Source organism: Choristoneura fumiferana, chromosome 25 (assembly GCF_025370935.1).
Source record: "Choristoneura fumiferana chromosome 25, NRCan_CFum_1, whole genome shotgun sequence".
In the NCBI taxonomy this organism is placed as follows: domain Eukaryota; kingdom Metazoa; phylum Arthropoda; class Insecta; order Lepidoptera; family Tortricidae; genus Choristoneura; species Choristoneura fumiferana.
The window spans coordinates 3,384,596-3,398,831 of record NC_133496.1 but is presented as its reverse complement, the minus strand read 5'-3'; the positions used below and the strand labels follow the sequence as shown (position 1 = coordinate 3,398,831).

At 38.2% G+C, this 14,236-nt stretch overlaps 1 protein-coding gene across 1 annotated transcript in view; it reads left to right on the top strand.

The window, feature by feature from the left end:
• The window catches only part of LOC141442169 (uncharacterized), a 40,554-nt gene that overhangs the window by 13,411 nt on the left and 12,907 nt on the right, over window positions 1-14,236 (top strand). The window contains exons 5-14 of the mRNA XM_074107070.1: window positions 3,052-3,202; window positions 4,864-5,031; window positions 5,691-5,839; window positions 6,851-6,930; window positions 8,005-8,107; window positions 8,890-8,958; window positions 11,220-11,299; window positions 12,173-12,232; window positions 12,852-12,927; window positions 13,208-13,337. Coding sequence (XP_073963171.1) covers window positions 3,052-3,202; window positions 4,864-5,031; window positions 5,691-5,839; window positions 6,851-6,930; window positions 8,005-8,107; window positions 8,890-8,958; window positions 11,220-11,299; window positions 12,173-12,232; window positions 12,852-12,927; window positions 13,208-13,337 — 1,066 coding nt within the window. The remainder of the gene's footprint in view (window positions 1-3,051; window positions 3,203-4,863; window positions 5,032-5,690; window positions 5,840-6,850; window positions 6,931-8,004; window positions 8,108-8,889; window positions 8,959-11,219; window positions 11,300-12,172; window positions 12,233-12,851; window positions 12,928-13,207; window positions 13,338-14,236) is intronic.

The following is a 14,236-nucleotide window of genomic DNA, read 5'->3' as shown; positions in this document are numbered from 1 at the left end:
GAGCTACATTTTAAGTCTACTATCGACAAAAAAGCCAAACCCAAACCCGATTGCATAAGTCGGACGCCACTCAGCATCATGCTGTGGCATGCTGCAACGTTGTTTTTCAGCGGGACCCATTTATAATCCTGCAAGTATTATATACTAGCTGTTGCCCGCGACTCCGCCCGCGTAGTATTCGTTTATCGCAATCCCGCGGGAACTATGCAACTTTCCGGGATATAAACTATTTTATGCCCTTCACGGGGACTCAAACCATCGTATACCGAATTTCATCTAAATCGGTTCAGCGGATTAGACGTGATGAAGTAACAAACAAACAAGCTACCAGATTTACTAACTTTCGTATTTATAATATTAGTGGGATGAGAAAGTTTGTATGTGCGTGTGTGTATGGTAAGGTTGAAAGTCTTTAGTATTTGAAAATTACTAATATACCTACTCAGCAGCACAAAATTTGGCCCTCTCTACATACAAAATTATCTATTACTGCATACATTTGAGGGCCAGATTTTTATTATAGAATAAAATAGAAGATTTATTTGCATAGAATAAGTCGTTACATCAGCTGTTATTAGATGGTAATGAGACAAAAAGTTGCTTAAGGTTGCTGTTTTTGAAATGCTGTATTTGTACATTTTCTAACACTAAAATCAACTCTACTGGAAACTAGGTATTTTACGACAGAAAATCGCCTACATTGTATTATATCTTTTCCAACAGTATTTTTTTTTAAATACATTCAGGGGTAGCTCCCATATGCTTTTCGGTAGCTTGTTAAAAACGGAATTTTTACGGCAACGCAATCTGTTCTATAAAAAATATTTCTTTTAAATAGTTTTATTAATTTAGAATAGAATACGTTGGATTATTGGATCCTCTAGATCGACTGCCCAAATTCTGTTCTTTTATAAACAGCTGGACATTTGGAATAACACATAGTCGACGGCGAAGTACCAACACCTCCTAATGACCTTTGACATGCGATTGAGGACCTTAGCACCCCTTAGCTAAACCTCCTAAGTTGCTTGGTACTTCACCGTCGCTTAGGCTACTATTTTATCCCAAAATTTCTACGGGATCAGAATGAAACCCCACAATTACAACCGCTAAGCAAGTTTATATGCAAAGTTATAGAATTAGTTATAAAGTTACTTTAAAAGGAACCTTGTAAAGACCTTTCAGATTTTCCTTGGATCTTTTAAACAGGAGCTTGGTACCTACCAGTGTCTAGGAAATTAACTTAATTTGACCTGCTGAATGCTCTCTTAAAGTTAACGGAACGCAAAAATAACACGGTTTATATGAATTGTTATGGAATCTATTTAGTGGGATTCCAATAACGAGACCCTAATTCTGTCTAGCCCTGAATGCGGGTAGAACAACAGAACAATACTTTGAAATTAAATAGAATTAGCCACCTGCAAATTTAAATAATGGATGTTATCTTTGTTAAACGACTTATTATTATCCTAATCTACAAATACAAAAGATGATGGAAAACAATAGAGCTTTACTTTATTATATTGGAGCAACTCGATGATTCTAACAAGCTTCGTCGAAATGTCTAAATGTTATCGTAAAGTTTTTATAACTTAAACGAGGAACTATTTAAATCGCCGCCGCTTTTGAAGCGTTTGTTTCAGGTAGAAATACGAATGTCATTGTTTTTAGTGGTTGGTACCTACTTCAAAAGGGAAAAACAGAACCCTTGTAGGATCACGGTTTGTCTGGATTGTCTGTATGTTTATCAAGAGAAATTACTAAATACCTACTCAGGTTTGCTATAGGTACTTAGTGCTACGAAAGTTGAAGTGAATTATTACACATAGACAGCTAAAGAAAGAACTGATTGCCTTTTGGCAAAAAATGAAAATGAATGAAAAGGAAAATGAATTAAATTAATGAGTTAATGTCAAAATCCTGCTCTCATTAAGTACATGACATGTGCTTGTGTGCATGACCTCAACTCTGGTGGCTCTACATATACCATAATTAGTTTTAAATATTGTGTTTTTAAGGTATAAGTACAGGTAACTTCTCAATCAGCGCAATCTAAACATATAGGTAGTTATTCATAATTGTATACCTATACTTCCAGTTGTGGTAGAAACTTGAAATTTAGTATGAAGGTAACTTCGCGGTTAGGGGCAAAAAAATCCTTTTTTTTCTCTTGTAAATTTTTATAACATTTTTCAATTTGACGTGTACAATTTTGGTGGGGGAGGGGGAGGGAGGGCATGTCCCCTGTGACCCCTCTTCGGACCGCACCTGTCAGAAGGATCTGAAAATCTTAATTTTTCATGTCTGTCTGTCTATTAATTATCTAAATGACCCCACACTGCATCCATTTTACTTAGAAAAGGGGCTTTGGTAATTGCTATGACTTGTTTTAAATTACCTAAATAGTATTTAACCTTGTTAAAAAAATAATTTGAGTTAGTGTATGCTAATATTCATATTCATAACTTTTAGACAGGGCACAGAAAAAAAGGGTTTTAAAAACGCACACACTTACCACTTCTTTAATAGTGTAGGTAATCGATTCTATTAACCATTTTAAGTTACATTCAGTATTTCAGTTATTTATTTAACACCTTGTAAGTAATATAAGCATATAAGTACGCCGAAGTTTCGCAACTGAATTTTAGCGTGATTACTCTGATTACCTACGACACGTCATTTGCCAAAATTACGGCACGTTTTGCCATAAACAAGTCATGGAACGATGTTCGGATGTAGGTAGGTACGCCAGGACGCGAGTAAAGATAATGCTAGTAATTCAATCAGAATTGCAGGCGTAATTACGCCAAATTCAGCCGTGTAACTTCGTCACGAGTCCCATTTCCTGGCCCACTAACAGAATCACTTACCATCTCACTTACTAGGTAGGTCACTTACCCACTTACTCGCTCATTTACCCACTTACTATCTCACTACTTACCCACTAACTTACTAGGTCACTTACCCACTTACTCGCTCATTTACCCACTTACTAGCTCACTTGCCCACTCACTAGCTCACTTACCCACTCGCTCACTTACCTTCCAGTTTCAAGAGTACGTGTACCACTTCGCGGGAGGCAGTCCCGACACCAACCAGTACATCTTCGACATACCTGCCCTCCTGAAGACGCAGACCCCTGTCGAAGACAACCCTAACGAGGACCCTTGCGACTGCAATGAAGACAATGAATTCGCTGGTCAGGCAATAAACATCAAACTTACCTATCTTTATAGGTTGGAAACTTAGATAAGGTAAAATTTCAAATGTAGTTTCGCGCATGAGTTTCGAAAAACTCAGAGATGCGAGTCCGGATTCGAACACCCGATTCTTTGCTTTTTAGAAGCCATAGGTCAAACCACTAGAGTGATCCCCATCCTAGAATTAACATTTTCACTAAACTGTCCCTTGGTTTCGCGACTGTCATGGGTCAAAACGTTCGTGCGTTACAATGCACAAATGTACAGAATTAAATATCCATTTCTGTTGTTACGTAGACGTGGCTGCGTGGCAGAGCTAAGTAGCTTATACCTATAACATTTTTTTAGTAGGCGATTCAAACTCTCTAAGGCCGCTTGTAGACGTCCGTTGTTTCAACTGACAACGAACCGTTTTTTTGCCGTGTTGAGGCTAAGTCGCCGGACAAGTGTCCGGTGCATGTACTGTATAACCTTCCGCCGCCTAACTTTGCCTAAAAGTTCATTGCCACGACTAGTACCACAAAGCTATAAAGTATAATTCCAATAATTGAATAGGCACTATACCGTTAAGCGATTCGAACACAATCCGGGAGTAACGTAAAGACGTCGCATAAAAAATGTATGTGAAAAATGCGTCAAAACTGACGGCAGATTTATATGGCGCATGGTATACATACATTCATTGTAAGCCATACAACACCGCATCTTCGGCAAAAAAAACTGCCCGTTGTCCAGAGAAAACAACGGACGTTTACAGCGTCCTACGGGTTCATTCTTGTAGTTACTTAATAAATAAGTTTGGAGTATGTAATATAAATTTAAAGATTAACAGCCTTATTCTTAAAAAATCCTTAATTGAGGTTTGATCGGTCATTTACTTAGCAGACTGATTAAGCTTGTTAGACGGTTGTCAAGGAGTATGTTTCATAAACGCTTGCTAGCAGTCTACTAGTTGTTGAGCTGCTGATAGACGGATTAGACGCGTTATGTTGGCCTTCTTGACAAATCAAAGACAAAAAATGGCCTCATCGGTAATTTTAAAACAAATTTACAGCAGTGACAGCAAATTGGCAGGAAAATAAAATAAAAAGCAAGATGTTTGTTTTCCCGCCATTTCCGATCCGTATGTTTATGTTCTACCTAAGTGCAAAAAGCCGTAATTATGTTAATCATGCTAATTTAAATTTTTTTCATTTTTATTGTTAGTAAAGTAGCAGTAATAAATACCTAATTTAGAGGATTTTTAAACACAAATTCCTGAAAATAAATTTTCCTGTTTTTTTTTAATCTTTGCGTAACCCTCCCATCACTAAAAATATCTTCGGTATAGTTTTTTTGCTCTTGTCAAAGTCAGTTGTTCAAACTTGTGGCGGCCATTTTGTGACTTAGCAGGGAGATAAAGGAGGTTCTACGGTCCTCTTACTTTAGCAGAGCCTTGATCGACTGATTAGCGCTAACAGACGTTTATGAATCATGTTTTTTAGCATCGGGCCTTCAAGGAGCCTGTAATTATTTAACAGTTACTGTTGTGTAACATAAAAAAATGAAATTACAACATTGCTATGAACACGCTATGAATATTTCTCTCAAGAGAGAAGGTTTCTCTTGTATATTTCTGCATACTATAACCTGTTTTAATCCGTATTATCCACCGCATCAGGTCCTGAAGGTCCAGAACGCGAGAAGACCTGGTGGGAGCGGCTGGAAGGGGAGGGTCGTCCGTTCGTGATGTTCGGAGACATGTCGGAGTTCAAGCCGCCGCAGCGGCGTGAGGTGCTCGGGACCATCAAAGCTGCGAAGACTGCGCCGCCCAAGTGGAAGGAATATGGTAGGATTAACCGCAATATCCAACGCCTCAAGCTCTGTTAGCCCAGAGCTCGAGAAGACTTGTTGGGAGTGGCTATACTTAGCTGTTCGTAATTTTCGGGTAGGTACAAAGTGGTTTTTTTTGGGTTGAGTAGCCTTAAGTAAGAGCCAAAGAAGTTCCTTGATTATGCTTACTTGTTTTTGGTTTTTTAATGTTATTATGAATAAAATAGAGCCGTGGTGGCCGAGTGGTTTGACCTATGGCCTCTCAAGCAGAGGATCGTGGGTTCAAACCCCGGCTCGCACCTCTGAGTTTTTCGAAATTCATGTGCGGAATTACATTTGAAATTTACCACGAGCTTTGCGGTGAAGGAAAACATCGTGAGGAAACCTGTACAAAAAACCTGCGAAGCAATTCAACGGTGTGTGTGAAGTTCCCTATCCGCACTGGGCTCGCGTGGGAACTACTGCCCAAGCCCTCTCATTCCGAGAGGAGGCCTGTGCCCTGCAGTGGGACATATATATAGTGGGTTGATGATGATGATGATGATGAATAAAATACGGTGGCGTTTTAGAATGTCCTTGTAACGTAAAAACTGGTCTCTAGAAGTCCGTTTTTAACAGAATTCGTGGCATTTCTCATCTGAGACTTGGTGAAATCTAACTCTTATCTCCTTTTAGTGTTCAACGAGATGTTTCTGAAGGACACGTGCCCCAACGCTGACTCCATCAAGGAAGAGTACCCCAAACGCCTGCCCGTGGACAAGTGGGAGTGCCGGGGACAGAAGACGCCGGAAGACCACAGCCCGATTGATGAGAAGGACATCCATGTGAGTATAGGTAGTGTCACCAGAGTTGAGGTCACGCACACAAGAGACACGACAGCGGGATTTTGACATTCATTCATTCTCCTTTTTACTCGACTACGGCGAAGCCAAAAGGAAAAGTAATTATTTTAACAGTCTATTTATGTTTGTACTTATGTTTCACTGTAGCATCTAGGCTATTCATCCGATTCTAATAAATAAGGTGTCATATGTAATCAGTTCTTTATGTAGCTGTGTATATAATCATTCACTTCAACTCTCGTGGCACTACGTCTACGTCTTCTATGTAGAGTCACCTGCATATTAATATCTGCCACAGCGGAGCGTGCAAAAATACCTGACACATCCTACCGGCCGTAGAAATACAGTTTTCGACATTTATATGGATGATTTGTTGTGTCAGATATAAGTGTTGGTGACTCTATTGTCAACGGCGTAGAAGCGTGTTCAGATATTTTTGATCAAAGTTTTGCTCACAAGTTTATGAACTCGACTGTACAGCGTGTGTCTACTCTCATGTTGATTAGGGTATTTCTAACCTATAGGTATACATAAACCTCATACCAAACGCCATGACTTCATTCTAGATACCGTGTTTCATAGTAATGTTTATTGGTTATCATACTTATGATATGACCTACAACACCCTACACTACCGATATCCAAATAGAAATAATGTATGTTTTATTTTTCATAACGACCGGCAGGGCTACTACGAAACTCGAAACTCGAAGTTCGTGTCGTGCGGTCCCTCTGACACTAGCGAGAGGGACGGTACGGTACGAACTTCGAGTTTCGAGTTTCGCAGTAGCCCTGCGGGTTCGAACCCCGAAGTGATTAAGTACAAGTTTTTTTTTAAATATATGAATGCAGTTTTTCTTGTTACTTAATTCGATGACAGGTTCCTAACAACAGATCTTCGTATGTGTTATAGTTTCACACTTTCCTATACTGACTGATATGAATGTTACACAACACGGCAGTCGAGTAATAAAACACAAAACTTTTCTTTAGTCTCGAGAGTCAAGTTTCCGCCGCTACACTACCACCAGCATGGAGATGAGGGCTGCCATGGGATCCATTCTCAGGATGATGTGAGTTTTATCACTTACTAATACAACCTCTATATAATAACAAGTTGGCACAGCCGTCCCCGTCTCGTTGCGTAAACTCGCATAATTATCGCAAGTAATAATGTAACTAGCTTTTGCCCGTGGCTTCGTCCGCCTGGAATTCGGTTATCGCGCGCTGTTCCGTCGGAAACTGTGCATTTTTTCGGGATAAAAAGTAGCCTATGTCACTCTCTGGCCCATAAACTATCTCTATGCCAAAAATCACGTCGATCCGTAGCTCCGTTTCGACGTGAAAGACTGACAAACATACAAACACACACACTTTCGCATTTATAATATTAGTGTGGATATTTTATATGATTTTCCTTGTTTTAAAACAATCCATTAGGATTCAGAGAAAAAAGAGTTATGACTCTTATGACAAACAATACATTAAGATTAACATTGCATTCTGACTTTTAACAATTATGCAAGCCGATATGGATAAGATTTAGTCTAGCGTTATCTCTTTTGCGATTTTGGGATTGTGCAATTTTCCGGGATAAAAACTATTCTGTGTCCGTCCCTGGATCGCAAACCATGGGAATTCAGTCAGCTCCTGTTTTTAACACTTTAACTGTCCCTAGCTTTTGACACTGTCATGGATCGGTACGTGTGCATTAAAGACTATCATTGCCAAGAAGAATGCGCCGCAAGAAACTTGGCAGAAGGTCATTTTTTCATAATAATATAATTACAAATAAAATACTTAAAAACTATATTACACAATTAAAGAAAAAAATACAAAAAATAATAATAATAGAAATACAGGGATGTAAGGGGTCCCTTAATTACAATACTAAACACTAACTATATCTAAACTATATCTACGTTCAGTGGAAGTGTAGAATGCTTCCACCGTCATAAATTTTAAAATAATAATAACAATAATTTAGTTCTGAAAACTGTCATGGATCGGTACGTGTGCATTAAAGGTAATGCACAAATGTACAGAATTATCCATTTCTGACGTCACGTAGACGTGGCAGTGGATGTAATGCACGGACAGTTAAAGTGTTAAAATATTTGTTCAGATGTAGTAATATTTGTCCATAGCACGGCCTCGAACTACGCTTGTGGTGGCCAACACACCACCAGCAACCGAGCCAACTTGCTGGCGGCGAGAGACTCCATGGAAATTGCCTCCACCACCAGACTGGTCAGTTCATTGAATAGAACTATAGTATACCAACGAGAAGATATAAATTATGTCATGAGACGAAAAAGAAGCGAAATACTCGTAGTAATAATGACATATCAGACAAAGATGAAGTATATCTCGTCTCGTTGGTTTTACTAGTCTCATAACATCATCATTATCTCAGCCGTAGGTCGTCCACTGACGGACATAGGCCTCCCCCATAGACCTCCAGTTGCTTCGGTTGGAGGCATCCTGCATGCACCATGGGCCTGCAGCTACTTTGACCAATAATTTCAAGATACAACTAAATGAAACCGGAAAAGTGCGATTCGGATTCCCGCACCGCGGCACCGAGGGCTCAGTACTTACTTTGTAGGATCTATGAATATCCAGTGTTAGCAGAACCCCCTCTCTTTAACAAAATGTACGCAGTTTGGGGTAATATTAGAGGATTACTGACATACAGACAGACGTAAAAAATTCAGAAGCATGCTGAACGCTTCTGTTGCTGTGAAGTTGAGCTCTGGTTCAGTTCGAAATGCGTCAGTATAGTGTGGTGATAGATGGGTTTGTGTGATTTGTGTGTGTTCTTACAGCGTGGAGGTGAAAGAACTGCATGAACACACATTTCTTGCATAAACATAGCTATCATAAGGTCGCGGGTGAGCAAAGTAATTGTTCGAGTTCATATGGACCTCCGCAAAGTAACGCCTGATTCAATAAATTATCATTACCGTTGTTTGTATGAGATACAGTGACCACGTTTTATACAGGTACTATATGCATTTCGTGTGTTACAGCGTGAAAAGCACCGTGAGAGCATCAACACGGCCAACAAGTGTATATCAATCAGCTTTGGAGGCATGCAGGTATTGTCCGTGGGTTGACAAGGACACCACTACTTATACTTTGTTGTTTTTAGCATTAGAAAGGAAGTAGTAAGCGATCTTGACGTGTTTTTTTTATTGAAAATTAAGTCATAGCAAATTGGTCATCGTTATACCAATCACACCATATTTCAGTTTTTACCGTACATACTAGACACATTAAAGGAAGAGCGATATTTTTTTAAAGAAAATTAAGTCATAGCAAATATGTAACAATTACATAACAAAAATAGCACATAATATATAACAAAGGCATAATGTAATTAACAGTATTGTAGTGGTCATATAATGTTAACCGCAAAATGTTGCTTTGGGCTTATAACTACTGAATTTCATAATAGATACCTTATTCATTAATACCCCTAATTTTCAAATTAACATGGTCTCATAATACCTAAATGTCAAATTTTCCGTGAAATTGTCAGCGACCGAAATGACAAAATATTAAAATAACTCAAGCCGAAAACACCTAAATGGCAAAATGCCTATTTTTTGTGTGCTTTGGTGCTTTGGAGATTACCGTCGCGGCAGGAAAAGGAATATTCATCTTATGTAAAAATTGACGATCTCAGTGTAATACATCCAAATTTAGGTATTTTGACATTTGATAGTTTTAAGCATATGTTGTTTTGCCATGAAAGTGTTTTGAAGTTTAAGCATTATGAGACTAAGGTATTTTGAAATTCGGCCATATTAAGGTTCCGGTGTTTTAAGAAAACAAATTAGGCATTCTGCAATTTAGGTAGTTTGAAACCAAGACGTTTTGAAATCTGGGAATATTGATAGAGGTAAAATAAAATTTAGTAGTTATAAACGAAATGTTTTAATATCAGGTAATAAGCCAAATAGGTATCGAATTCTCCATTATCATCATATTAGCTTTAGGATGTCCACTGCTGGACTTTGTGCTCTCCCAAGGTACTGAATGGTTATCTGCCATTCAAATATTACGGCGGTACCAAGAAAATGGCAGACTCTCATATTCCTATTGTTTACACTCGGGTATAAAATACGATAATCTTTATGGAATTTCTAGGGGCATCAGGTAAAAAAACGGCAATGATTAGGTAGGTATCGAGTATTAGCAGAGCCCCTCTCCTAAGCAAAATTTACTACGCGGTGTGGGGTCTTATCAGATAGTTACAGACAGACATAAAGTAATAAGATTATATATAGACATTTCATAATTATTGGTTGTGCTATAAGAGCTTCATACCAAATTTTAAGTTTCTAGGACCTTATAGCTGAACCCTTATAAACCTAGCCTATAATGACCAATCGTAGATTAATAAACCTAGGTACTCAAAAAAGTCTGGGTAATACTTATGTATATTTTCAACGAAAATTATATTATAAACTAGCTATTGCCCGCGACTACGTCCGCGTAGATGGATGAAAAATAGTTTAATATCGAGATGAAAGTCACTTATCAAAGAGGTCAAATGTTACAGAATAATGTTAAGGCGATAACAAGCGAAGAATCGATTCGATAACATCGATAACTGGAACAGTCGATAAAACTTATGTTCAATCCCTCTGATGTTTGATTTTTACTATGAGAAATTCCGCTCCTTGATTATGACTACCTAGTTAGTCAGCAAATCTTACAACAACCGCCTGAGTGTAACGGGTAACTAAATGACTAATAATAATGACATTTATGTGTATGTCGCCCGCCCGTATTTTAAATATGCTTATGTGCGTAAATGCGGTGATGGGGCGCGTCATTTCAGAGAGCCTACTCCGAAGTTCGAAAATCGTAGTCCGTAAAGTACCGTCCCTCTCGCTCTCGTATTAAATAGTATAAGTGTCAGAGGGACTGAACGAAATTTTTGAATTTCGTAGTAGCCCTGAAGATTAGACAAGCTCTACCTACTGTTTTATTTTCTAATGATACCTACTCTGTTTCTACGGTAGGCGAAAATACGTACTATGGGCAAGGACCAATATAGTCCTTGCTATAAATAATAAATAAATAAATATTTATTTCAGACCGTTAAGATCCATAATATGTTAGTAGCCATTGACTTATATCTAAATTAGTAACACTTACTAACGAAAACATGAATGCTATGGGTAACCTTAATCTATCCTTTCGCATGTACCTAACAGCCTGTACTTTGGAAATTTGTACTAAGAGCAAATGATAAAAAAGTGCATCTGACAAAATATATACTTCTTCAATGTTCGTTTTGTCGCCTGCCGTAGAGACAGAGGTATACCTGAAGTTTATATTATTACAGACTCTTCATGACGGTGGTAGTAAAGATGAGAACGAGGAGCAAACAGCCGGAGAAGATAGCGAAATGCTAATATCACCCAAGTAATGTGCATTTGTATACTTTCCATTTTTACTTACACACACACACACACACACACACACACGCACACACACACGCGCACACACGCCCAATTTAGGTTAAGAATTTGCTTTGTGTCAACTTAGTATTAAGTAGTTCAATTACTTAAGTAACTGCTGTAAATTGTAAATTCTCTGGTCTCCGCGATACAGGCCCAGAGTCTAGTGCGGAGTCCGCCGATGAATCTAAATTGTAACCTTGTTATATTTCAAATAAATTCTTTCTTTCTTTCTTTCTACTTGGCTAGTATGCTCTACCTAATGCGGCAAATTGGTTAGTTTCCTATGTAAAAAACGTTATTCTGTTTATTCCGACAATTGATTATCACAAAATATGGACACGTATTTTTTCTTTTGATATGTGGCACACACACACACACACACACACACACATTTTTAGGTATATTATGATTTATGATTTTACCATCGTACATTTTAAGGGGTACAGTCACCAGCATTAATATCTGCCATAGCGGAGAGTGCAAAAATATCTGACACGTCCTTCCGGCCCTAGAAATAGTCGTGTCAGATATTTATGCACGCTTGTTATGTCAGATATTGGTGCCGGTGACTGTACTTATCCTATACATACCTATTTAGGAAGTAGAGCACTAGTTCTAAGGAAACTTTGTAACAGATATTTTTAAATAAATGTATTATTTATAATTATTTATCATATTCTCTGCTCAATTGACAGGAGATAAAAATATGCTTCCAATATTTTCTGATAATCGATATAACAAACTCATTACAATTTACTTATAGGACACTGGACAAGACATGGTTTTTTTTAAATTCAATTATCTAATCTTTATTATTATTTTTCTACTTTTCTAGAGAGGCCATATCCAAAACGGATCAGATGGAAGGGGGTGAAAGCACGCCAAACGCTTTGGGGTATCCCTTTTTATTTATTTTATACATTTTTGTTATTTTATGTCATTTTAATACTCTTTTTGCATCTGGGAATAAAACATTCCGCTTAAGTAACTAAATAATGGCTATCTGCGCCACTAATGTGCCACCAAGCAATTGACATACTTTTTTGCTGTCAAAACGTGATTTCCATAGTTTTTGTATGTGACATCACTTTATATATATATATATATATATATCCAACCAATCGTTTACTATATATTTATTTATTTCCAAGCTGCTAAAAACCAAATTTTTAAGTAAATTATAATGAATCTACTTTTTTATCAGACCAGGGTCTTGGAATTATTGTTTAATAGTGTCAGAAAAGTTTTTTATAACAAAGAATAACATGAGTTTGTCGATATGCCTGTATTAACACACGGCAATATAATGACAAAATCTGTACTAAAACTAGAGACTCTAGTAAAAAACACTTTAATTATTTCACCCTTGAAAATCAGATTAATTATTATCAATTAACTTAATGCGTGCTGAGCGCTATCATAGTGAATCGTAGCGAATCGGGTACGACCCGTATCCCACCCAACCGACCCAGCTATGGGACACTTCTCCACGCTAATACATATTTTAATTTTAGAAGTCTGCACCAGGACAGCATGCGCGTTATCAATGGCCATGTACCAGACGTGGACCACACCATTAATTACGAAAAGGTACCAATTAATTCATATTTTAACAGTGTCTGCACTTGTTGGAATACTTAGTTTTAGAATGTACAGTCGAGTACATAAACTCGTGAGCAAAAATTTGGTCAAAAATATCTGAACATGCTTCTCTTTTTCTTTCTTTTCTATGCCGTGTTCAGATGTTTTTGATCAAATTTTTGCTCACAAGTTTATGAACTCGACTGTAGCTACTTTGCCCAAAAATCCTCAATGCATCTCATAAAGGAATATTTTGTTTGTGATTTTTTAACTATTGTCTTTTTGTCAGACATGCCCAATGGACAAGTGTCAGCGACTGCAAGTGGACTCATTCCTGCGCTCGCTGCCCGCCTATATGCGTGCGAGCCCGTTCACGCACTTCGAGCACACGTTTGAGGACTATGAGACGTGTTCGCCAGGTACCGTGGGCAAATTGCCCCTCCCCCCTCCAATCCATTTGGTTTTTGATACAGTTCTTTAGACGATCATAGGCGTATGTAGGAGGAGGGCAGTGCCCTCTCCAGGATTTGAGTGTCGACTCTACTTCGTCGCCAATTGCTTCGTCTCAAAGGCCATACCATCTTGACAATATCTCTTCTTATTCAACCGATATCCACCTACTACTGAGTGTAGGTCTCCACCAATTCACGTTGCGATGCTATAGTTGTTTGGCCGGATACCGGATACCGGATATCCGGCGGGACCGTTGGCCGGATATTCGGTCGAGGTTTAATTAAGCTAATTCGAGCGCACGCTTTTACATCCGTACGGCATAAATAACTAACTTAGATTAAAAAAACTGATGTCAATAATTGACAAAAATACATAAATAAATAGCAGCTTTTAATCATTACTATAAGTTTTTAATATCCAGTATCTGGCCGAATAGTAAAATTGTGGCCGAATAGGCCGGATACCGAATACTGGCCGGATATCCGTTGCATCTCTAATGACGATCGATCACTAATTAACAGGGCTGAAATTGATGATCATAATCATAACTGTATTACTGAACAGGCTTTGTAATGTCACAGTGGCCGTATTGTCCAACGCTCTAGCGCTCGCAATCGCATTCACCATCTTCTACCCTCATCTTACACCGTGTGAGAGAGAGAAGAGGTGAATCGATAGTGATTTCGAGTATTTTAGACCATAAGGTCTCTGATTGGAAGCGACATGGCGTATGTACCTACTCTCTTGATAGGGAAATCCAATGGGAAAACTGACAATAGCTGGAGGTCAAAGCGTAGAATCTTCCCAAATGAAAGTATGTGTTGAAAATCCATGTCTCTGATTAAGGGGATCCCATGCCCCAATG